This window comes from Gorilla gorilla, chromosome 2 (assembly GCF_029281585.2).
Source record: "Gorilla gorilla gorilla isolate KB3781 chromosome 2, NHGRI_mGorGor1-v2.1_pri, whole genome shotgun sequence".
Classification (NCBI taxonomy): Eukaryota; Metazoa; Chordata; class Mammalia; order Primates; family Hominidae; genus Gorilla; species Gorilla gorilla.
Genome location: NC_086017.1, coordinates 26,980,045 through 27,005,605, shown reverse-complemented (window position 1 = coordinate 27,005,605; position 25,561 = coordinate 26,980,045). Strand labels below are relative to the sequence as shown.

General features: G+C 47.0%; 1 protein-coding gene across 39 annotated transcripts in view; it reads left to right on the top strand.

Moving 5' to 3' along the window:
- The window catches only part of TBC1D5 (TBC1 domain family member 5), a 588,093-nt gene extending 572,550 nt beyond the window's left edge, over positions 1–15,543 (top strand). For all 39 annotated transcript variants that reach the window (XM_055381150.2, XM_055381134.2, XM_063703452.1 and 36 more), the window contains 3 exons: positions 4,796–4,875; positions 5,696–5,863; positions 11,401–15,543. In XM_055381150.2, the coding sequence (XP_055237125.1) occupies positions 4,796–4,875; positions 5,696–5,863; positions 11,401–11,694 (542 nt within the window). In that variant the 3' untranslated portion in view covers positions 11,695–15,543. The remainder of the gene's footprint in view (positions 1–4,795; positions 4,876–5,695; positions 5,864–11,400) is intronic.
- The last annotated feature ends 10,018 nt before the right edge of the window (positions 15,544–25,561 follow it).

Below are 25,561 nucleotides of genomic sequence, written 5' to 3'. Positions count from 1 at the left end.
TGGTTAGTTATGTGACAGTTTCCCCTTTAGTTTCAGTGCTCCAACATTTATAATATATAATACTTAAATGTGAGGAGATTATAAAGAGTGTAATCTTCCTTTTACACAGAAACAAAGAGAGTCTTTATAGCAAAATTTATTCTGCCTTTGGCTATGAGGAGAATTGTGTATTACGTTGGAAACGTAAACATTTTATCTTAAGTCATGGAAAGACATCATTATGTTTTTCTACTTTTACATGCAGATGTAACTTACTTAAAACAGTAGATTTGTTACTAGGAGGTTATATGTAAGTAGAATGTTTGTAAATGCCACCTTATATAGGGGAACTGTTAGGGAAAGGATTTACATGGTCAGTACTCTTAGTAAAATGTATATTATTGTACTCAAAACATTTAACAGCCTCTGAAGGTGCCCTTTTGTTTTAATTTGGATTTACCCTAGATTTCTTAAAGTGAGCCTAGTCAGCTTAGTTGATTAAAAAAAGGTTTATCCCTGAAATTAAGTGAACAGTTCATATGTACATGGGTTTTCAGGGGAGACAGTCGTGGTTTTCATCAGATCCTAGAAGGTGGTCCTTGACTCAGTCCATAAATTAAGACGAAAGAATTGCTAGATGAGGGTATGCTGGTGGTGATACTACAAGCTCTGAGTTCTTCCCTCTTCTTGGGTGAACCCACTCTGCACTGCTTTCTGTAGCTGTGTTGCACATCAGGCCAGAGCATTGTATTCTGCATGCAGGACAAGATTAGTAGGTTGCATTGTCTTTTATTGGAGGAACTGGATGCTTTTCATCCTGTGTAACAATTAGGCAGTCTGGCTGCTGTACTAGGTCCAATATTGTCTCATCCAAACTTATGGTGAGACACCTGGAACCTGTGAATGTGACCTTATTTGGAAATGGGGTCTTTATAGATGTAGTTCAGTGAAGATAAGATCATACTAGATTAGGGCTTACCGTAATCTAGTGGCTGGTGTCCTTATAAGAAGAGGGGAATTTCGATAACAGACATACAGGGAGAATGCCGTGTGATAATGGATGCGAAGACTGGAGCGATGCATCTACAAGCTAAGGAATGCCAAGGATTGTTGACAACCACCAGAAGCTAAGCAGAGTCAAGGAGGAATTCTCTAGAACCTTTGGAGGAAGCATAGCCCTGCCAACAGCTTGATTTCAGACTTAGCCTCCAGAACTGACAGAAAATACATTTCTGTTGTTTTAGGCCACCCAGTTTGTAGTACTCTCTTACAGCAGCTCTAGAAAATGAATACAGCTGCTAATAACATAACCTCCATCCCCCTCCAAAAAGTAGACAAATCAAGAGGCTACTTTTTTTTTCACAACTGAAAGAAGCCCATAGGTAGACAGTCTAAACAGGGACAGTGGCTCCATGGCGTGCTCCAGGTGCCTCCTTAAACTGTGATCCCTGTCACAGCTTTTGTCTTCACCACCACTCCTTCTCAACTTACCCCTGCAAGCACCACCACTTCCACTCTTGAACAGATGGATTTGTGAGAGGCTCACAGCAAAACAGGGCATGACTAGGACTTCCTGGTTCACAGGTTTTTCGGGCAGTGTGGCCAAAATGATTTGGGAAGATCTTGTATAGACACTGATACTTCTGTATTGGGATGATAAGTCTATGTCCCTAAACTCACGTGTGCCGAAATTGTGCTCTAAAACTTCATCTCCACCAATGATAATCAAAGGGCTTGAACTTGCCAGTTAAAGGCAATTCAGTCTCTTATAGACTAACCATTTTTTTCTGAGCAAATGCCCACACTTAGTTTCTCTACTCTGTCTCTTCTCCCTGCCAAGACGATGCCAGGGTTCTGGGATGGGCTCACATCTCTCTTTGGTGTTTGAGGAAGAGCTTCTGAGTGCCTTCTAGGTCCTTGCCTCTAAAGAGAGCTTTGTGTTCCTGTACATTTCTGGGTTTCATTTTCCACTAGAGCCACTGACTGCCCTGTGTGCCCATAGACTGTGACCTAAAGGCCGTTGGTCCTTGTTCCTCCTGGCCATGGGCCCCGCTATTACCTTGGGGGCAGAAGCCAGGCAATGTGGCCACATCTTTTTGTTTTAGGATGTGTTCCACAGCAGACTATCAAAGAGGCAAGCAGGAGACAAAGGTCTAGTTAGGAGAGCAAAAGAGCTTACATCAGTTTCTGCAGATCCCCCCTTTGTGCTGGCCTCTGCCCTGTGGATATGACCTCCAGGGGGACTTTCTTTAGTTCCTTGAACCCAAAAAGCCCCCTGTTCTTCCTCCAAATGTCCTGATGCTCCTGACTCCACTTGCTGAGCTTCCTTTGGGGGCCTGGGAGCAGTTCCCTTGCTGCCCCCACCTACCCAGTGGGATTGGGAAACCTGAGCCCACCTCTCAGCTCAGCAGAGGCAAAATCCATTTCCCTGTCCAAGCATCCAGTGCTGTGTGCCATGCTGCCTCTCACAGCTCAACCTGAAAAGCCATAGCAGTCTTGCAAACAAGGTCATCTTTCTCAATCCTCTAAAACAGGGGTTCCCACTCCTGGGTCATGCACCAGTACTGGCCCGTGGCCTGTTAGGAACCGGGCTGCACAGCAGGAGGTGAGGGGCACGTGAGCCAGCATTACCACCTGAGCTCCACCTCCTGTCAGATCAGAGGCAGCATTGGATTCTGGTAGGATCGCAAACCCTATTGTGAACTGTGCATGCGAGGGATCAAGGTTGTGCGCTCCTTGTGAGACTCCAGTGCCTGATAATCTGAGGTAGAACAATTTCTTCGCGAAACCATTTCCCCCACCGTTTGTGGAAAAATTGTCTTCCATGAAACCAGTCTCTGGTACCAAAAAGATTGGGGACTGCTGCTCTAAAAGACCTACAGAACTAGTTCTTGTGAATTTTCTGCAGTTGCTTATTGTTAATGTCTTGTTGAATGAATTCTATTTTGTTTTTTTTTTTATTGAGGGAGAAGAAATTGTTACAGGCTTTTAAGGAAACCAAAAACATTTGCTCTCTAATTGTATCTGTCATTCCATTCCCATTCAACTTGCTTTCTTGTTTTGGAGCAGGCCATTCTAATAGCCAAAACTACAGTCAAGTTTTCTCAATAAATAAAAGCTGTTGCTTTTCTGCTACAGTATGTAAGAAGACTTATCACCCTGGTTTATGAATTTATTCTTATTGAAGATTCTAATAAATTGTCAGGCTGGAAACATGTTGATGGTATCAGTCATTGCCCTGCCCCTTACTGGAAATACTTTTTGGAAATATTTAGAATAGTAGTGTTTTGATATGCAAGCTCCAAGTGTGTTTTTTCATGTACATTTATTAATTCATTCCATCAGTCAGTAAATACTTACTGTGTACCTGTAATGCACCAGGCATTATTCTGAGGGCTAGAAATAAAGCTCTGAGCAAGAACACCTTGGAGTTTATATCCTGTTAGGGGGAGATTGACAGTGAATAAACCAGCAAATACATGCATCAAACAATGATAAGTGCTTATAAATACAGTAAAATGATGATATGGTAGAGACTGGAGAGTCATTTGGGGGCTTCTTTAGTCTGGGTGGGCAGGAAGGCTGCTCTGAGGAAACAACACTGGAGCAGAAAGTTGAACAATAAAGAGAAGCCTGTGCATAGATTTGGAGCAAGAGTCTCCAGGCCAAGGGCACAGCGCACTGGTTCTGCCTCTGCCGATGCGGGGCATTGAGCAAGTGAGGAGTGGTATATTAGCCCTAGTAGCTGTACGGGGCCAAGCATGGAATCTAGGAGTCCCGTAGCAACTAGAACAATCTTAAGTGAGTGACTAAGAATGTAGCATGGAAGACATTGTAAGTGGGCATTTTTTTACACCACAGAGAATAAGAAAGCAGATGTTAATGGAGGGTGAACATACTCACTGTAGTGATTCTCAAATCGGTGTATCTATCAGCATGTTTTTTAAAATGTGTTTTAATTGTGCCCTCCTCCCTTCCTCCACCAGCACATCCTCTTGTACTTCCCCGGGAGACTAGGCTTTCCTCCCAACCCCGGCCCCTTGCGAGAATCCTGCCTCAGAACGCCACAGTTCCTGATGGAGCTGTGTGCATCCTGCAGGCACATGAAAGCAGGGAAAGCTAAGGACCGCTGAGTGTTTAACATACTAACAGGCAAGCAACTTAGTGTGATGCTGCGCCTGATGGTCAGAAGCTGGCTTGGTGGGTCCCTCAGATCAGGTCTGGAGGAAAGACTTCTCATGTGGCGGCTAAGTCTCCTAGAGGAGACTCCATAGACATTGTCATCTAATGACAATCTGTAGTGCCATGAGTTTGGACTCTCATTTTTACTATTATGTTGAAATGGCAACATGTTTTACTGTTATGAATCCTTAAAGACAGTTTCTTTATTAATTTCAGTCACCTGGAAGGAATCGGTCTTTAGAGAGAGGTAAGGTAACATCATTGACCCATGAGGCTATACAGGAAGGCCAGGCTGAAAAGCTTCCTCCTAGAGATTAGATGAATGGCCCAGGCTGTCAGCCACATCATGTCAGCAAGAGGTACCCAGATCTCTTGTTGAAAGTGAAGACACATCTGTCATGATGAGAGTACATTCATGGAATGTTGGAGGGGAGGCTGTGTGTACCAGGCCCAGCGCTGCCCTCTCCACTCAACCCTGCAGCTTCCCCATCTGCAGTTTGCAGAGCATCTTTTGTGGGAGTGGTCGCTGTGAGATTTGGCAGAAAACTTCCCAAGCCCGTCTGAAGTTATGATGTGGCAGCAGGTAGGTTATGCTCAGAGCATTGGTTATAAAATGTCATTCTTCTATTTTCAGTAAATATTCAAGATGTGATATTACAAGAAAATTTGGAAAAAGAAGATCAAATTCTGGTTTCCCTGGCAGGATTAAAACAGGTATGTGCATTGCTCTGACACTATTTCTTTGTGTCCCGCCTGCCGTGGGGAGGGCCCCCCAGGGCATGGAGCACCATGATGTTAGAGCCAGCATCCCCCTAACCCTCATTTCCTCCCAGACAGAGCCCCTTCTGCATCACCACCTCTTTGTGCCCCCGCTGCTTCTAACAATTATATCTGACTAGCTTGCGACCCACGCTGGTTTTCCATTTCCCACACCACTCCTTCCTCTTACCAAACCCATTCTGTTTGTTCCTTACCCAAAGCTAGTGTGGGTAGACCAGCATCATGTTCAGTCATTCATCCATGAATTCATGAATATTTTTGGAGCCCAAGTCATAATTAGTACCTACAGCAGGCCTCAGACCCTCAAGGACCACATTGACCCAAGCCTTGAAGATATAAATGAGACATAAATGTCAGTGAAAAAGAGTATGCTGTTTCCAAATGCCTACCTATGCTATGAACAGTCCAGCTCAGGTGGAGCCACTTTAGTGACCAAGGTGTGCAGTGGGGGTGGGTGTACAGGCAAATTGTGCTTCCTGTTTTAAGATAGTGTTAAGTATGTGACTCCCATATGTGACCCTGTGAGAACCTGGCTATTAAATGTCCTGACGTTTTTCTTGCTCACTGCTAAGCCAGCAGCTGTGATAAAATTAGATTTTTTTCTCATTATTTGTTTCTTATAGTAAAATATTAATATTCATACTATAAAAAATGATTGATGACAAGGCTAGTTCAAATGTCTGAGAGATTTAGCTAGCATCTGAAAACAAACTCATCCATTTTTTTCATTTATTTTCTTCTTCTTTGAAAACAGATCAAAGACATTCTAAAAGGTTCCCTGCGTTTTAACCAGAGCCAGCTAGAGGCCGAAGAGAACGAACAGATCACCATTGCGGACAACCACTACTGCTCCAGCGGCCAGGGCCAGGGCCAGGGCCGAGGCCAAGGCCAGAGCGTTCAAATGTCTGGGGCCATTAAACAGGTACAGAAACTCTGATGAACGTGTTACATTAACTCAAAGGGAGCACATTCACATAAGTTCCTCAAAGTTAAGAATACACCCTACCAAAGTTACTTCAAATTACCATGTATGAAGTTCAACTGCGGAGGTGCTGTGTACAGCTGTGCAGGCTGTGCACTCTGTGCTGCAGGGGGTGCCATTCACAATGATACTGGTAAGACAAGTGTCTCCTAGAGTCATGCGGTGCGTGCCCTACAAACCTGTGTGCAGCAGTGCTGCCTGAGCCTCCTGCCATGCCCATTCTGTGGGATGGGAAAGCTGGATCTCTGTCTTAGTTATCAGTCAGTTGCCTCCAGCTGATGCCTCTTTTCCCCTTTAGGAAGTACTGTCTAGGCTTTCCTAATGCTGTCTCGAGTGGATTTCACTTTGCTAGAACCTTTTTTGCCAAAATTACTTTCTTGCCTTCATAGGGAGGGACTTCTCATTAATGTCTACCATCTGTGGCAGGGGTCCATAAAGGGCTACAGAGTAAGTATTTCAGGATTTGCAGGCAACATATGGTCATCTGTGTCACATACTGCTTTTTTTTTTCTTTGTATCTTCTTTTTGTTTTTATCACAACCCTTTAAAAACATATAAACCATTGTCAGCTTGGGGGCCATGCAAAAACAGGCCACAGGCTGGATTTGGCCATAGTTTGCTGACCCCTACTCTCAGATGTCAACATTGTATATAATTTATTTTAACATAAAACCACAGAATTTCCTAGCTAGAAAGGATCTTCCTACAGCTTCCTTATGTGCCTAGTCCTGTCTGCTCATTTGACCAGTGAGAAAATGAAGGCCAGAGGACATATGCAGGCTCCGAGGCCAGAGGCACTTAGCCTGCCAGGCATTATGTTTTCAGAAGCCCTGCCCCAACCCAGTAAGCTTCAGTCCCACCATGTTGCCCTGCTGTCCATTATCCAATAAGATGAAAAGATTGCTCATTTCCCACCTATATTTTAAATTATTAATAATATTTCTAAAATCAGCTTACAAAGTTTCATCTTGGAAAATGAACATTAGCAAAATATTATCTAAGTCACTTTCTCAAAAACTAGCATTCAGACACTTGTAAATTATTTTTTGTGTGATTTTAAAACAGCAAAATGACATTTGAGTGGGAATGTTTTTCAGTTTTAAGGGTGCTCTTCCAGAAGAGAGACTCCATGGTTAACTTCCTCTTGAAGCCATATGAAGTGTTCATGGAGTGCTTTGACTCTGCATTTGTAGCCACATGAATGCAACAGTGATACTGCCAGTTTAATTTCATTCGTTTCTTCACAAATTCTCCTTCCTTGCACAGATGTTTTATTTTTCAATAATCATTTATTTATTCAAATATTACTGAGTGTAGGCCCAACCACGATGCATTTCTAATTGACAATTTTATTTAAAACTGTAGCATAATTTTTTAGTTGAGTGTGTCAGTTTACTATAGAAAAAAAGATATTTTAAAATCACTAATGAATTTGTTAAATTTAGAACTTAATGATTATACTTTGCAGTTGTCATCCCTGGTTTCTGTATTTATAAGAACCTACCAATGACCACTGCTGCCCTGGTGGACCCCACTGTGCATACCCAAGATAAGCTAGCCATGAGATGTGTCTGCAGTGAATGAAACTGCACCCTTGTTCTGGCAGGGCCTCATCACGTGCAGCATCCAAGAGATACTGCACCTCTGTGTGTGCTTCTGAGACACAGTCAGTCAGCCCTTCCTGGGGCTGAAGACCCCAGAAGTGAAAATAAAATGGCTTCTCTTCTCTACCTCTTCTCTGCCATGGCCCTTCCCCATAGCTGTTAGCAGTTTATACAAAGCTGGTACTCCTGAAAAAGGTTTTACTGAAGAAGAGAGAAACAGAGAAGCAGTGCTTTCCTCTCTCCTTCAGGGAAATCTTGAGATTTCTTGAGAGAATTCCTGAATTCAAGCAAGCAAGTCAGAAAGAAGCCAAGTGCATGGGGCCTTCCACTGCAAAGCCCAAGGATCTGGGCTAGGCTGATAAGGGCCCAGGGGGTCTACCAGGCATGAGATAGCTGCCAGGTACCCACCTTCTTCCTGCAGGAGCTAACTCATCAGTGCTTGGAGCTGGCTGAGTTTTCCTCCTCACTGCTTGTGGGAGGAGGTACAGAGGGCCGTGGACAGGCTACCCCCAGGAACATGCGCCAAGAGAGCCAAGTGGGAGTTCCGAAGGCTTCCACAGCCTGCTGTGCCAGGAACTGGGTGTCCAAGGCTATGAGATATATCCCCTGCTCTCATGAGCTCCCAGTTATGGAGGGCCAGGGCCTCGGGGAGCAGTGCTAGGCAGGTTCTTGACACATTGGAGACGTAAGCACCACATGTTGGGTTTATGATGGGTTGTGCCATGGCACATTCCTAACTTAGGGATGGGTTTTCGGTGCTTTCTTGGTTAATCAGTAAATAATGTCTAAAAGATAGTGCAGAAGGGCCAGGCTCCCCTGCCTAGTGACACATGGCTCATGGTCCTCCTGCCGATGCCCTTCCTCAAAAGCAACTGTGAAAGTGTTCTTCCTTTGTGGGAATTCACATGCCCTGCTCCTCACTGTGAGGTTGATGTGACAGGGCTCGTAGTGTTCTTTCTGTTTGGTTTACAAATCTTACCTCCAGCTCTGAAAACAGCAGCCTTGTGAAATTGTATTCTATAGAGTGAGAAGAGCCACACGCTGTCCCTCCCTTCTCAGCATCTATCCTCACACATTCCTTTGGGAAGTATTTGATGAACTAACTCAAATCAACTGCAGTAGAAGGCAGGACTTTGTGGGACCCTGGATCCACTATTAGTCAGCCAACGCATCACTTGCCCTTTTGGTACTTGGGTCCCCTGTTTTAATCTGCATATTGTCTACTATTACAGCCACTAGCCACGTATCTATTTAAAATTAAATGCACTAAAATTCAATAGAATTAAAAATTCAGTTCCTCAGTCACACTAGCCACTTTTCAAGTGTTTGGTATCCACCTGTGTGGATCCACCTAGGGGCTGCTGTATTGAGTAGCACAGACAGAGAACATTTCCATCATCATGGAAAATGTCTGTTGAACACTGCTGGTCTATAGTTGGGCTTACCTGCTTCTACAACCATCCTAAACTCAAGCTATGAAATGAGGTAGGTCTGGGAAGGTGGCAGGAAGCGGGTAAGAGGGATATGTGTTGTGATGATCATGGCTAGTTTTAGGCAGGACTGACAGGTTGAAAACTTTTCTAATTGTGTAAGACTTACCTGTATTGGGTAAAAAGAGAGGATTGACCTAGGGATTTACAAAACTTCTGTAAATGTTATAAATGGCACCAGATAGCAGTTAAGGCTGCTAGGGAAATCCATAAAGAAGTCAACTCTGCCCCTTGAAAAAAATTCTAGGTGGGAGTCCAGAAGAGTGGGGTCTTTTGTTGTGCCTTGTGACATTGGCCAAGCTACCAGGTCTCCTATTTGGGCTTGTTTGCTTGATCTGTAATGCAAAGGGGCAAGGAGGGGGGTCAATAAAAGAAAATGACTGCTAAGGCCCTGTCAGCTCTAACTTGCTTTGTCTACGGCAGTCTATGACCTTCATCTGGGAATTGGGGGAAGCATGCCAGATAACTACAGTAATGGTAGAAACTACTTTTAGTTAGGGGTTTCAAAAGTATTTCTCCACTTCATTCAGGGGTTTGAAAAGTATTTCTCCACTTCAGAATCTCACTGACGTCTTCACTGTAAACTAAAGGAGAATAAGTGATCTCAGTATCTCTGAAGTAGAGGCACCACTCTAAAAACTAGGCCCTGCTAAACATGCTCTTTTATTTTCAGCCTAGGATAAGCTCCACCAAGTAGCATTCCAGCCCTGTGTTGTGGTGAGAGGTCAAGATTTTCACAGTTTACAGTGCAGGACAACTGTCCTATGAACAAAGTGTCTACACTTCTGGAAGAAGTCAAACCTGAGGGCCTCTGTTGATTCCCCAGCAGCTTTCAATGCACTCCCCAAAGGCAGCATGGCTCTGACCAGGTGCACCTTACATAGGGACAGTCACGGGGAAGAGATTTGAGTTCTTTTCCTCCAACTCAGAAAAAAGACAGTCCTTCTCTACCAAACAGCTCTGGTGCCATTTGTGATCACATCCCCTGCTATCAGACTACCGTGTGCTATGTTTTTCTTCGCTTGTGTAGGAGTTAACGTGTTAATAGAATGTTAACAGCTTTAGAACCTGAGATGAAGAACCTCAAGGCCTGTTGCAGCTCTGTGATCTTAAAGGCCAATTACGTTTATGTTCTCTGACTGAATATCCTAAAGGTTGGTGAATCATCAGAGATGGAAGGTTCCTGAGCCATTATTTAGCCACTTGCCCCCTACATCACTGAGGAGGACATGAGATTTAGAGAGGGGCCTGTCAGACAGGGCTCAAGGCCAGATTTCCCTGAGAGCTGTTACTCATTCCCCTTCTTGGCTCTGCACACAGTGCACAGATGGCCTAGGCCATGCCAGTCTGGAGGCCCAAGGACTCAGGAGACACTTCCAGTCAGGGGTCTCCATATGTCTCATTAGACCTGAGACCCCAGCACGAGACTCCACCCATGCTGTGGGGAGGGTAGGCAGACAGGGTGAGGGAGGCAGCTGTGGGCACTACATCACCTTACAGCACCACTGGGTGAGGTGTTCTTTCTGCCAGGCTGGCACTGGATGTCCTTGGTCAAACTTTGGCTTTGCTAACCCAAAACCTTTACCTGTGTTCGTGAATGTTAACTTTATTAAGTTAAAAAATAAAAAGCCACTCATAATTGCTTAGAAAGAAAATAATTTTTGAGTAAAGCAATTCTATCTCTATACTTTTTGCCATTATACTTTGCAATTGTCATTCTTGGTTTTCACATTTGTAGAACCTACCGGTTACCACCATTGCTCCAGGAGACCCCTGTGTGCATACCCAAGATGAGCTAGCAATGAGATCTACATGAGATGAAATACATTAGGCCTTCTGAAAGCTATCCTTCTAGCCAGTAATAGAATCACTCCAGATCTGGCAGCTCACATTAGGGAGCCAGCAGCTGCACATATCATCTCACTATATCATGACAACACATTAGGAGGAAGACACTGTCTTTATCCCTGTTTCACGGATGAAAGTTAAAGTTCAAGGAGGATGGGTGATTTGCATGGCAGGGTCCCACGTGACGCTGGTAGGGATTCTGCCTGCAACCTATTGGCCATCTCCTGAGCCTGGGCTCTCCCTGGCAGCACAGACACTGCCTCTGTCTGAAGCTTGTCAAACAGGAGCTTTACTTTGTTCCCCCAGGGAAGCCAGCATTTGGCTTCAGAGGGGCTCACAAGATGCTGCTGGCACTGCACCACTGGTAAACGTGTGGGCTTCAGGGCAGCAGGCCAAACACTGCGTCTTTCAAGGTCAAATATAGGGTGAGGTGGCCTAGCTTTCCACCACGAGTCCCCCAGTTCACAGGGCCTTCCACTCAGTTCTTTGCCAGTTTCTTCTTTCATCCACCTGTACTTCTGACTGTACTTCACAGGCCTCTTCAGAAACGCCAGGGTGCACTGATAGAGGGAATTCCGATGACTTCATCCTGATTTCCAAAGATGATGATGGGAGCAGTGCCAGGGGCTCCTTCTCCGGCCAGGCCCAGCCTCTTCGCACCCTCAGAAGCACCTCTGGGAAAAGCCAGGCCCCAGTCTGCTCCCCACTGGTGTTCTCAGATCCACTGATGGGCCCAGCCTCAGCTTCTTCCAGCAACCCCAGTTCCAGTCCTGATGACGACAGCAGCAAGGACTCTGGCTTCACCATTGTGAGTCCCCTGGACATCTGACCACAGTGCCCAGTCCTGCCCCACAGGGATCTAGCCACCCTTCAGTGGCCCCAAGGCCAGACTGAGGCTCGTCCAGTGGAGAACCTTCTTAAACCACTGCTTCCTTCCCGGCATGCATTTGGCATTGGTCCAGCCCTTTGAAACCCCTTAGAGAAAAGCATATATGGCCACAAAGCACAGAGGCTTAGGTTTGCCACATGCAGACAGGGCTTTCTGGGCCCTTACCTAATCCCCACCTGACTCTTGCTCTGAGTTAGAGCTGAGTTACGTACCCAGTATCACACTCACAGTTAGAAAAGACCGAATCACAATTTAGAATCACTTTTCCTCTGTCCCCTTCTCCCCAGCTAAGAATGTGTGGCACCTCCATCAGTTATACTTAGAAGGAGCAGAAATAGTTATTTTCGTATCTTCTATCCCTCAAAGCATCAGACATGGGAAAATTGGTTTATACCAAGAAAGCTTCCTCTGTGGAAATATGTCTCAGCCTACTTTATTCCTGCATTGGGAAGCCATATCGCAGAGCTAAATGCAATAGAATGAACTAGAACTAGTGGATTCCAGGGCTGGGGGGGAAAAAAAAAGAAAAAACCTCATTACTGACCTCTCAAAGTTATAAGGATCTCTGCAAACAGGGTCTAAGCTTAGGAATCATATTTAGGTGTGATATAGTGTTAGATTTTTTTGATGTATTAAAGAATGCATCTCCAATCCTTAGGCCATATCAACTTTGGCCATCAATATCTCTCCTTAAACAATTATATTTCACCTTTTAGAATCTTTCATAGCCAGAAAACAAGATTACTGTAAGCCAGTTTTTGCTGCACTGATTTCAAAAGATATAAGAATATTACTATCCTTCAAATGGAAAATGCGACCTTGACTTTATGGGATAAACATCTTCCAGACAGTCAGTTTTCTAGTCAAGTTTCTCTGGTTTCAGAGCTGTATATACCTGTCAACTGAGGAATAAAGGGAAAAACCCAAGTTCATTCCCACCCAAAGTCAGAATCCCTCATTGGCCTTAAGGTAGCAGTCATATAAGACAGAGAATTGGACCTAGAGTCCCTTCTGTGGGGAATAAGGATACCTAGAGAACATTCCACATGCCAAGAGGATGCAGGATTTCTACACAACCCCTTCCCTTCTTGGAAGTCAAGTGTAGGTACTGCAGGGCCTGTGCTCAGCTGTGAACCCCGTATCCTGGGCACCACTGCCGGGACCGGGTCTGACATGCCAGTGCCTTCCTGGGCGGAGCACAGATTAGAGACTCTCCCCCTTGTCAGTCAGCACCTTAGGAAACCATGATGGGCACAGAGCATCACATGAGCTGTTTCTCTCCTTAAAGATCCCTGGAAAGGATGCTTTTCCTCTCCTTTGCCTGCACAGGAATTCTAACAGGAGTGGGTGAGGATGGCAGAGGGACACAGTGCCTGTCTCGCCTCCATCAGGGAGAGCAGCCATGCCAGGGATGACTAGCTCTTTGAGCCTGTCCTCAGAGGATGGCGAGGCAGCTGGGCAGTGGAGGCCTTCATGGTAACAAATGAAAGCTCAGTATAGAGGAACAGACACTGTTTACGTCCCTCCCACTGCTAACCTTATATATCTCTATAGACAAATGTGATAATGACATGATTTCCCACCTGCCCTCCAAGAAAATGGTGACTCACTCTCAAGTCAGCTACTGTAGAGAGGGTTCTAATTGATTCTGCAATTTGCTCTTAAACTCTAGCAGGGAAATCTCCTCTTACCACATCAGCATGTAAGGTGAATAATAACTCTGGTTTTGCCAGACAACAGGTTGTCTGGCCTTCAACCATTGGGCAATTGCCTGGCAGATGCACACAGTAGCTCCCTGGCTTCTGGCTCTGAGTGTTCCTCTCAGCACCTCTGAGTAAGTTGCTGCCAAGCACATATCCCTATGACAACACTTTGTAAAAGCCGCGGGGCCCCCATAGAGCGAGTGACCTTGCAACTGTGCAGGGTTGCCATTGGTCACTTTCTCACCTTGGGAAGGTGTCAGTGTTTTCAGTTCTAAGGTAAGAGGTGTAGAGCTGTTCCCACCAGGGCTCTGGGACAGACTGGAAAGGACCACAGAGCTGGCCATCCCTGGGCAGCTGGGCCAGTGTCACCTGCTGACCTCTAGTACTTCCTTTGCCCTAGAGCTAGAGTCATGATAGCTGAGGGTCACTGGCCCTGCAAGAGTCACTAGGCACCCACCATGCCAATAAGGCTCTCCGCTGGCTCCCTGCAGTTGGCTGGGTGTTTAATAGTCACTGAAAACTCCCAGCCCGGCTGCACACTAGAGGCAGGTCCTCTCGGTCCTCTCCATCCTGTGCTTCTGTGTTGGTGGCATGTGAGGACCAATGGGTTCACTCAGAGATATTGCTTCTGTGGCCCCCAACAAGCTCACCGCCTCCTTGGAGGAGAGAGACATACAAGGACAGTGGGTCATGGGGAGTACCAGCCTCAAATTCCCACAGGCTCATACTCAGACAATTGTATTACTGCCTTATGTTTTTTAAGTGTTTTTTTTAATTCTTCATAGTTGAGTATTATTTGCAATTTTATTAGTTACAGTGCTATTAAAGAATATGTGTTCCTTTTTATTATATTATCAGATACTTATGTTTAATTGTACATTTTTTAAATCCTGAATATATTGTGTTTTGTTAACAAATGTAATCAGTGGAACCCTTCTTACGTTTTGATTATTAGCAGTTAAATACATTTTGTATACATGAAGCTTAGATTAATTCCCATCATCATCATCTCCTGTTTTTATATGTGTCCCTATGTGTTTCATGCATTCCTCTTTGATCAGATTGGAATTTGAGTTAAAATTTAGCTTTGTACATTACGCGTGAGAGTTACAGACTAGCAAGTCTAATTACTTTGCCTTACCTTGAGTGTATGCCACAGGGTCAGATAACACATTAAACATTTAGTTACACTGGATTACTCTTCCAAAGCTGACCTCCTGCTAATGTTCAGAGGTAACTGCAATCTGGAAAGAAATAATATCACTGCAGAAAGAATGTGACTCTAAAAATAATAAACCAGGACCTCCCTGTGATTTGCCTTGCCTGCAGATGACCAATTGACTCTTGTGCTGTCAGCCCTGGGGTTGCTAAGGAAGCTGCTTCAGGGAGTTGGGGGTTAGTTGCCCGCTCTCAACAGGAATGCCTCCTCTACTTTGTCAGAGATGCTGAACAAATATCAAACTGTGTGGCAGTCATGCTGGCCGCCTAAGAATAACCTGTCAGAGTTGATGCACATTATTTTTGTTTTTATTTTATTTTTTTAAGGAACTGCTCCAAGGGTTCATTATAGAACAGGAGTGTGTACGGAGGACTTAGGTCCCCACATAGAGTGGCCGTTCTGTGGCGGCTCCAACCAATTCCATCCCTCCTTTCCTGCGGACACACACCTGGCCCCTGGCCCCTGCCCTGTGTGTCCGGAGGAGGGGCACTGGGGAGGCTGTGGAGCAGAGAGAAGAGGCCGGATGCATTGAGGATGGCACCTGGCAAGCCAGGCTTCCTTCTCAAAGGCCAGACTGCTTTCTCAGTGTTACTTACTAAAGCTCTCTTTTTATAGTGTTAAAAAGATATATAAAGTTCGTATAAACAGGCTTGAGACCACTTTGATGTAAAAGCTGTCATAGTAGTTTTTCTCACAGTGGCACAATTCATTTGATTGATGGAATATTCAGTGACGCCATGTATGCCCTATCGCTTTTTTCTTATCCATCTTTATGCTATAACTCATATTGATTTAAGAAATGATTTCTACTTTTGGCAAAGCGACCCCATTCAATATGGTTATAATAAAAGACTAATGTCAAACTGAGACTATAGCTTGACTTATTCCAGGCCACGCGTGGGGGCACAAGGTGCTGACCAGGCCCAGCCCAAAGGAGTCCCTCGGAGTGCATAGCCAGGTGGGGCGTGGACGATGGAACCATGTCCCAGCCCGGACGCAGAGGTTGGTCCAGCCCCAGCACTGTGGTCCAGCCTCACATCACCACTGGGCAGGTCCTAGGCCTCGCCCAGGGCTCACACCCAACTCTGACATTCCCTTCCTCTCTAACTTGGGCTAGTTTCTTAACTTCTGGGGCCTCAGTTTCCTTATCTGCAAACTGAAGAGAGTAGTCACCTAGTTCATAGGGTGTGGTGGGGATTGAAGAGGATAACAATTGAAAGTACTTAGCACAGAGCCTGACATACCATGAAATGCCCGACAGTTTCAAAGACGATGCTTAATTCTGGAAGAGCCCCTGGAGGTCATGTAGTCCTACCCCGACCACTGACAGCCAGGACCTCAGAGGCTGCTGGGAGGCCCGGGTCGCACCCTGAGGCAGCCCTGCTCAGCCCACTGGTCCAAGAGACCATTTGGGGGGCAGCCCCAGTGGCTTGCTATCCATCAGCACCAGGTTTGCCCTGGTAGCTGCACTTCCACCAATCCAATGTGGGATTGGTGAAAAGGCCACAGGTGAGGTTGGGGGAAAGGTGAGTATAGTCTTAAGTGACAAACTAGGAGGGATGGGGAGGGGGATCTCTATAGCTTAGGCAGAGCCATCATGCCAATGGCAGCTTAGAATTTGCACCTGGGCCCATCTCTAGCCTGGGCCTCTGTCCCCAACCCAGCTAGCAAGTAGCTTTTCCTCTTGTGGGGCACAGCCCCTCCCCACAGGTTCTACCATCAAAAGGTTGGAGGGCCTGGTACACTCCTCAAATGGATCTTGCTAGTGAGGGTGACCCCAGCTTTCTCAGACCAGTGACAGCCACACATGCACTGGCATCCCCCACTGGCCCCCAGGAGTGTCTCACCCATGTCCCTTGGGTGTGACTGCTTCGGTGCTTCTGAAACCTCCTCCTGCCCTCCCTGCACCTCTCCACCTGAGGCTGAGCTCCTGGCCCTAGAAAGTTGCTAGCAAGTGTGAGGGAATGACATCTCCTGGGAGCAGCTCTCAGCCAAAGGCTGAGGAGTCAGTGCATAACAACCCAGGCCCCTAGCTCCTGCGTGGAGGCACCCTGATGTAAGTGCTGGTGGCTTCCCTGCAGGGTTAAGCTCCAGTTGCTCTTGAATCTTTTCTCAGGGTCAGTTTCTTGGGGAACTCAAGCTAAGACACCCTAGACACCCTTCTTCCTGAGCCCCTTCTCCAGGCAGAAGGGTTGTCCTTGGCTCACCCCCTACCAAGGCCAGGGGTGAGTGGGAAGAGAGTGCAGGTTGTTAGGTGGGCCCAGAGTCCTCACAGATGAGGGTGGTGCTGAGAGGCTGCTGCCCCAGCGTTTGTGGTTCTTCAAGGGCCAGGGCAGGCCCTCTGTGTGAGTTCTTGCTCCCAGGCCTGCCGAGTTGCCCCCTCTCACAAGTGAACATCATTACCCACGGCTAATCAGGCCCTGCTGGAGGAGCTACTGACGCTCCATTTCATTTAGTAGTTTGCCTCTGCCACAGCCAGCATTCTTAGCCTTTTAAGGACATGTGTACGTCACCAGTAACTTCTGTGCTCTGAGCAGCGTACCTGTTGGTGAGATGGGACAGATGACACCGACCCAGAGGATCCATGCAACATTGGGCCACTTGTTCCTCCAGCAGATGTGATTGGACACCTTCAAAGTGTGAGGCTGCACAGGTGCTGGGGCCACACAAAATGCCCCTCAGATTGCCGGGAGTGGCTGGAAGAGACATGTTTCTATATTAGGAACAAACACCAAAAAAAAAAAAAAAAAAATTAAATACTAAGGTAGCCCAGAGGAAATCCTCTATGCAGCCTGGGAGGGGTGCCAGGAGACCACAGAGGTGAGTGGGGTGAGCGGGGCCCAGCGTGAGCCTGCCGTCCAGCCCTCTGCGGTGAACGGTGGAGCACTCCCACTTCCTGCTCAGCAAATGGTAGAAACCGAGCTGAGGGGTGGACTTACAGCAGCCAGGCAGTTGCATTTTCCCACAGGCACTTGCAGTAATGGGGATGGACCCTCAGGAAGGACTTGATGCTGCCCAGCCATTCAGTGATAGCTAACAGAGACTGCATAGGCTGTGCCAGCTGAGGAGCCCCGGAAGGGTCCCGAGAGCATGCCACCGACCCATCATCTGGGATGTAGCTCCAGCAGCTGCCTGGCAGCAGGAGCCCCTCCCATGTGTCAGACCCAGAAAAGTTAAGGGATATTTAACAAGGTGTAAGTATAACTGAAAGGGTCATGGGGCTGCAGCAGATGTCACCCCCAGTCCCCCACAGTGTGCTGTGAAGGGCAGGACAACCAACAAAGGCCATGTTGTAAAGAGCTCGTCATTCACTGCCTTTCCGACAACATGCTTGGCCCTCAACATCCCTACCTCCTGCCCTCAGCTCTGCCCCTGGTCCTGAGCTACCCAGCTGTCAATGCCAGGGCCCAGTGGTCCATGCACAGCTTCCTGGCCCTTGGACCATCCCACAGCTTGGTCAGACCCTGCCTTATCCCACCACAGAGAAGGCCTCATTCCCACTTTCAGGTCTGGCCAGTGGCCTTGTTCCTTCAACTCCAGCTCACCTCGTCACCCCCTCACCTGGAAGCAGATACCACCAAGAGTCCCTCTGAGCCCTCAGGATGACAGGTGGTTCCTTGACCACCAGCCCCACTGGCGTCCCTCCTGCCCAAGGCTGCACACCTGCCCTTTCCTCTGCCCACAACACCTCTCCCTGCCCTCCAGGTTACAGGGGTGAATGCCAGCTTCAGTGGCCAACCTGCTCTTTGGTGAGGCTCCACCAGACTCCTGCACTTTGAACTGCTTCCCGAAGTCCCATTGTTATATTCTGCTTTGTGTCACACAGCAACAATTTATTATGTTTGTGGGTTGTGTGGGGCAGGGATTCAGGTAGGGCACAGTGGAGATGATTTGTCACTGGTACCCCTGTCACATCTGGGTCTTTGGAAGACTCGAAGGGTGGTCTTTGTGATGTCCAGTGGTTGATGCTGAGACCTTACCTTGGGCTGTCAGCCAGAGCACCTACATGCAGCCTGTGCTTTTTTGCAGCATGGTGGCTGGGATCCAAGAACGAGTGTCTGAGGGGAAGGCAGGTAGGTGGAAGCCATTTCACCTTTTATGACTGGCCTCAGAAGGCACACAGCATCAATTCTGCCACATTCTATTCATCAAGGTAGTCACAAGCCCACACAGATTCAAGGGGAGTGAAAATCGATAGCACTTCTTGATGGGGAGGGTAATGTTCCAGAAGCACATGTGGGACTGGAAGTGCTGCGGCCACTTTTGGAGACTATAATCTGCCATGCTCATTGCAGGTTTCTGCAGGGTAGCAGGAGTGAGACCTCAGTCATCCGGTGGCAGACTAAGGCGCTCCAGCCATTCTGGGGAGCTTACAGGCCTCATCCAAACCCTGCAGTATGTGTAGCTGCTCACTCCTCTCCCCCAGGAAACCTTAAATATGTTTTTTAAGCACACCCCAAAACTCTTTGACACCGGTCCCATCAAGAGGCCCTTGAATCTTGGCTCTGTGACTTCTCAACCAGTAGAATATGGAGGACATGACGCAGCGTCAGATGGGACTACTTCTTGTCTCTTGGTACATTCACACTTGGAACCTGGCCACCATGCTGCAAGGAAGCCCAAGCAGCTCTGTGGAGAGCAGCCAACAGTCAGTAACAACTTACAATACCATCTCAGAAGTGGATCCTTTGGCCTCAATGACACTGTGCAGAGCAGAGACAAGGTATACCCACCAAACTCTTCCCAAAGTACAAAATTGCGAGCAAACTAAATGATTGTTTTAAGCTACTGAGTTTTGGGGAAGGTCGTTATGCAGCAGTGGCTATTTCCTGATAACTCTGACTAGCAGGATCCATCTCTTGTAAACTCTCCCATCTTAGGACTGTACACGTTCTCCAGGCCTTTGTCCTACCTCCCTGCCTTCTGCTGAATATATCCATGTCCAAGTCCAGATTCTGCATTTCTTATCTTGAAAAGAGGGACTCTGAGCCTTAGCTATTTATTTACCCATATTTATGAGCCTACCATGTGCCAAACACTGTGCTGGGGGCTGGAGACATGGAGTGAACAAGATGGATAAGATGCCTGTCCTCAGGGAGCTTGCAGCCCAGTGGGAGAGAAAGGCAATGCCCAGTGAATGAATGAATGAGATAATTTCAGATGGGAAGGATGTGGCAGAGACCCTTCAGGAAGCCCCAGTTCCCTTTCCCCCTGGGGAGGGACACAACTAGACCAGCCTCCCTTGAAGGGACTGAGCTTGGGCCACTGGAGTGTGAGGGGTGAATATGAATATGTAGAGGAGGAGGAGATGAGTAGATGACTCTGGGAGCCCAGAACGGTGGGGTGGGGGAGAGTGCAGAAACCACCTCCTCCCCAGATCTTGAGGACCAGCCAGTCCCAGGTTTTTCCTAAACCTCTTTGTCATTCTTTGCTTTCATTCCCATAAACATTGCCCCTCCCACAAACATCACCCCTGGGGAAAGAGTCATAATCAACTCTGATCAAATCCCAGGCTGCTTACAGGTTGGGGAAAGATAGAAGCCAGTGTCAACCAACCGCAGTTCATTCAGAGATGTTAGTGTCCATCAGACACCAGTGCCCTGAGCCCTGCCTGCCTGACTCCTCCCTCAAGGTGCCAGGGGTCCATCTATCCCGCTGTCAGCCAATCAAGAGGGGACTATGAGCAAGACAAGCAAGCTCCGGGAGCCTCCATTTCCCCGTCATTAATATTGGGGGTGGGGCTGGGGCAAATGCCTAGCTTGGCCACCTCGCAGGGGTGTTGCAAGGGTATTAAGCCTGTCACACTCCAGGCCCTGGGTCTGGCTGTCACCTGCATTAACTCCTCCCAGTCTCCCCATGGGGGCCGGTGATGGGGAAGGCAAAGCCTTGGGCTGATGTGGCCACATGTGTGCAGACAGCCCGGAAGCTCTGCCCCTCAGGACTTTCCCTCCCCCAGCACCTGAATGGCAGGATTTGGGTGGCTTCTAACTCCTGGAGGTGACAAGCTCTGCATGATCGCAGCAGCCTCTGTGCTTCCATCTACCGTGCAGCACCAGCACCAGGGACCAAACTCACCCTGTCACAAGATATGGAGGCATGTTCCTGGGCATGTGTGTGACTCACCCAGTGTCGCAGCGGTGGTGCGTGGCAAGGCTGCCACTGGGTTTCTGAGAATCCTGCACCTCAGAGATTCAGAGAAACTCAGACTTTCAGAGAAAGTCTCTCCTGTCCGCTGTCAGCAGAGGCGTTAACCACAGAGCTTGCAGTGGGAGCCCCGAGAACTAGCTCAGCAAGGCCAGGCAGAGTTCATCCTTCCTGTCCCTGAGCTGCTCTGGGGCTGGAGGCCGCATGAAGCAGAGCCAGATGTTAGCTCTGTCCCCTGGTGGCAGTGTGGACGTGGCAGACAGGTGAGAGACGGGCCTGCTGGAGTCGAACTGGTGATCCACTTTACTGGATTCCATGGGAACAAAGCAGATCCAGGCCTCATGTTATCACCCCTCCTGCGTAGGCTGGGTTTGGTCCCAGCTCGTCCAGGAGACAGTGGGTAGGCCCCACTCCCTCTGACACTCCATCTGAAAAATAAGGAGGCTGGGGTAGAGCTGGCTTTTTTTTTTTTTTTTTTTTTTTTTAAGACGATTCTCGCTCTGTTGCCCAGGCTGGAGTGCAGTGGCACGATCTCAACTCACTGCAACCTCCACCTCCTGGGTTTCAAGCAATTCTCCCACCTCAGCTTCCCGAGTAGCTGGGATTACAGGCGCCCACCACCACACCCGGCTAATTTTTTTGTATTTTCAGTAGAGATGGGATTTCACCATCTTGGCCAGGCTGGTCTTGAACTCCTGACCTCATGATCCACCCACCTTGGCCTCCCAAAGTGCTGGGATTATAGGCATGAGCCACCACGCCCAGCCGAGCAGGCACTTTTTTCAAACTTTTTTGACCAGACCTCACAGTAATAAATACATTTTATGATGAAATTTGACTGGCTTAAAAATATATTCCATGATATATTAAATAGGATTGTGTCTGCTGCTATATAACACACAGGTTCCAAAATGTCAGTTGCTTAAAACAAGAGAAGTCCATTTCTCACAGACATAAGTATCAAAGTGAGGCTTCCTGGTTTGTGTGTGACTCTCCTCCATGCAGTGATTCAGGGACCCAGCCACATTGAGGCTCCATCCTTTAGGACTTTCCCACCAATGTCAGAGACACTTTGACTAAGAAGTAAATTGTCACTTTTAATCACATTCCACTGGGAAAGCAAGTCACCCAGCGGCCCACCTGGACATAAGGGCAGCCCCTTCCTAGGGACACACTGATACTATGGAGAGGAGTACAGCTTTGCTAGCTAGTCAGCTGCCTCTACCCCCACACCCTAACCCCTGAATACACACCCTGAAACAGAAGGCTCGTGAAACAAACATCCTCATACCGCATGCAATACCTTTCTCATTCTGATACCTCCTCCCCTATTTTATTTGATTCTATTTTATTTTCATAAGTGCTGGATGTGACCCACTAAATTAATCTCATGATCCACTAATGGGTCAATTCCTACAGCTTAAAGATTCAGATGATTCCTTAAAGAAGTGTCCATAATACTAACCAACTCTGAAGAGCGTATAGAGTTCAGTGGCCACATAGTTGATAAGCTTTTTTAGCTAAAAAGAGAACTGCTTGAAGCCATAGCTGTCACTCAGAGGAAGAAGCATGTAAGAAAAGTGGCTTTTAATGCAGAATAAATTGGAATATCCTCCTAATCTATGCAAAGACATAAGAACTGCTCAGGTGTCCAGGGGCAGAAGGCATTCGGGGTTGGGGGGTGGGGGGCAGCAGAAGGACAGTTTCTGAGGGACATGTTGGCTCCAGGCTCTTTTCTGGGAGGATTTGACAAGTGCTTTTCCCAGAATGCAGCCAATTTTGCACAAATTCCAGCCAGGTGGCAATGATCATTCACCAGAATGTAGGAAGAGGACCTAGAGTCTTGGCACCTGCTGTGAAAGATCCTCTGTGTCCCCGGGTCACCCTTCCTCTCCCACCTTGCCTCCCCCGGAAAGGTCCACTCTGCCGCATTCTTGTTGCTGATGTCCTCTGATCCCTGACAGGTCTGCAAAACACTTCTGGGCCTGGTACTCTTCTCTCAGAAACACCTGGGAAATAGCCCCATAACTTGTGACTCCGTTCATGATGTATGGCCCAAAGTGACACTGGGGACACTGACCCCTTTCTTTGAAGAGATGAATCAGACCTCAATAATAACCCAGACACTCCTGCATAAATCTAATTTCAAATATCCAACTAGGCCAGGTGCAGTGGCTCAGGCCTATAATCCCAGCACTTTGGGATAGGAGGATCGCTTGAGCCCAGGAGTTCAAGACCAGCCTGGGCAACATAGTGAGATGCCATCTCTATAAAAAATTTAAAAATTAGCTAGGCATGGTGGCAAGTGCGTGTAGTCGCAGCTACTCAGGAGGCTGAGGTGGAAGGATCACTTGAACTCAGGGAGGTTGAGGCTGCAGTGAGTCATGATTGCACCACTGCACTCCAGCCTGGGTGACAGAGATCCCATCTCAAAAAAAAAACTCCAACTAATTTTGGCCCATGCAACACAATTTATACAGCTGTCCCTATTACAAACCCAGAGCAAGGAGTCTGCATGGAAAAGACGTGCAATGGGAGGAATGCAGGCTTGGGCAGCCAGTGGATCTGGGTGCAAGAAGGACCTCGGCCTTACACAAGCTACATGCCCTTAAGCAACTTGCACAACGTCTCTGAACCTCCATCCTCTTACCTGCAATTGGGGATGCATTAGGCAATCTCGTGCCTCTCAGGACAATCACTCGTGCCTCTCAGGACACGAGTGAGAAGTGGATGAGTGTACAGCCTGGCTAGTGGTGAGTGCCCGATAGATGCTGGTGTGTCCCATCCCTGTGCAGAAAGGCCATAAAACTGTAGTCTGTCTCCAAGTATTTATAGTTAGTGATAGCCAAGAAGGCGGCACAGGTACATCCTATGGCTTAGTGTACACTGGTCATATGGACACACACCCCTGGGTCCACATACACGCACTCAATAAATATTTACTGAGCATTTCAGACCCTGTTCTAGACACTGGAGAAGCAGCAGTTTAAAAAAGAAAGAAAGAAAGAAAGAAAGAAAACCCAGATATGTCCTTATGGAGCTGACAGTCTAGTGTCGCCATTCCTGCCTGTCACCTCCCTACCCAGCTCCTCTTCTCTCACAGCTGCTTCGAATCTGGGTCATTGGTTCAGGTAAATAAAAGAGTTCAGACAGAGCCATGATGAATACTAATTAGCATTATAATAATGAAAAGAGAACTGGGAAAAATTATTTTATAGGCCACAAAGATATATAATTATATTGTAACACTATGCATAAATGGAAAACTCACAATTGGAAGGGAACCGTGGTAGATATAGTTCAGAACACCAGATAATCCCAAAATTATTTCTATTGGCAGTCTTAGGGTTTAAAAAATGATTCAACTTTTTAATTTGAAATAATTTTACATGCACACAGAAGTTGCAAAGATAGTGTACAGAGAATTATCTTGTACCCTTCACCCAGCCTCCTCCAATGATAACATCTTACTTAGCCATAGTACCATTATCAAGACCAGGAAATTGCTGCATTACTAGTTACTGTTAACCAAACTGAAGGCCTTACTGAGATCGTGCTCATTTTTACATGCACTCTTTTTTTTTTTTTCTGGTGTTCTATGAAATTTTATCCCATGTATAGATTTGTATAGCCAACACCACAATCAAGATACAGAAAGTTCCATCACCACAAAGAAACTCCCTCATGTTCCCTCCTTATAGTCACAGCCTCCCTGCATCCCTAGCCCCTGGTAACCAGTGAACGGTTCTCCATCACTGTTATTTTGTCATTTTGAGAATGTTATACAAGTGGAATTATGCAGCATGGAAACTTTAAGGATTGGCTTTTTTCACTTCATCTAATGCTCTTGAGATCCATCCAAGTTGTGTGTATCAAAATTCTTTCCCTTTCATGGCTTCACAGCATTCTACGATATGGAGGCACCGCAGTTGATGCTCACCCCACTGAAGAACATTTGGGTTGTTTGTAGTTTTTAGCTGTTACCAATAAAGCTGCTAAGAACATCTGTGTGCAGGTTTTTACATGGCCTTTGATGCACGGAATCTATTACTATTTTTTTTTTTTGAGACAGTTTCTCGCTCTGTCACCCAGGCTGGAGTGTAGTGGCATAATCTCAGCTCACTACAACCTCCGCCTCCCGGGTTCAAGCAATTCTCCTGCCTCAGCCTCCTGAGTAGTTGGGATTACAAGGGCACAACACCACACCCAGCTAATTTTTTTGTATTTTTAGTAGAGATGGGGTTTCCCCATGTTGGCCAGGCTGGTCTCGAACTCCTGACTTCAAATGATCCACCCGCCTCAGCCTCCCAAAGTGCTGGGATTGCAGGCATAAGCCACCACGCCCAGCCCGGAATCTGTTTTTTACGCCCACTCTCAGCAAACAGATTTTCCTTATATTGCTCCAACCTCATGTGTGAGTCGTTACTTATCTGGATGTAATAGATGGGGCAACGCAAATGCCTATAACACCACTGAGAGTCGGGAAGAAAGCAGAGAAGAACTTGAATAGCAATGACAGGTGTGTAAATGTCACCAAGTCACTGCAGGAGGCCCATCAGCCATTGCTGTTATTTACATATATTTAACACACACTTAAAAGGTTTGGCCGTAGCGTCTCCTTGTCCACAGCCATTCACATGGGGTGGAGATGGCCTTAGACAGCAGCTGACGTTACAACTGATAATATGACAGTGGAGGTGAGACTTAAAAACAGTCCTATAATGCTAGAAGCTTGGGCCCA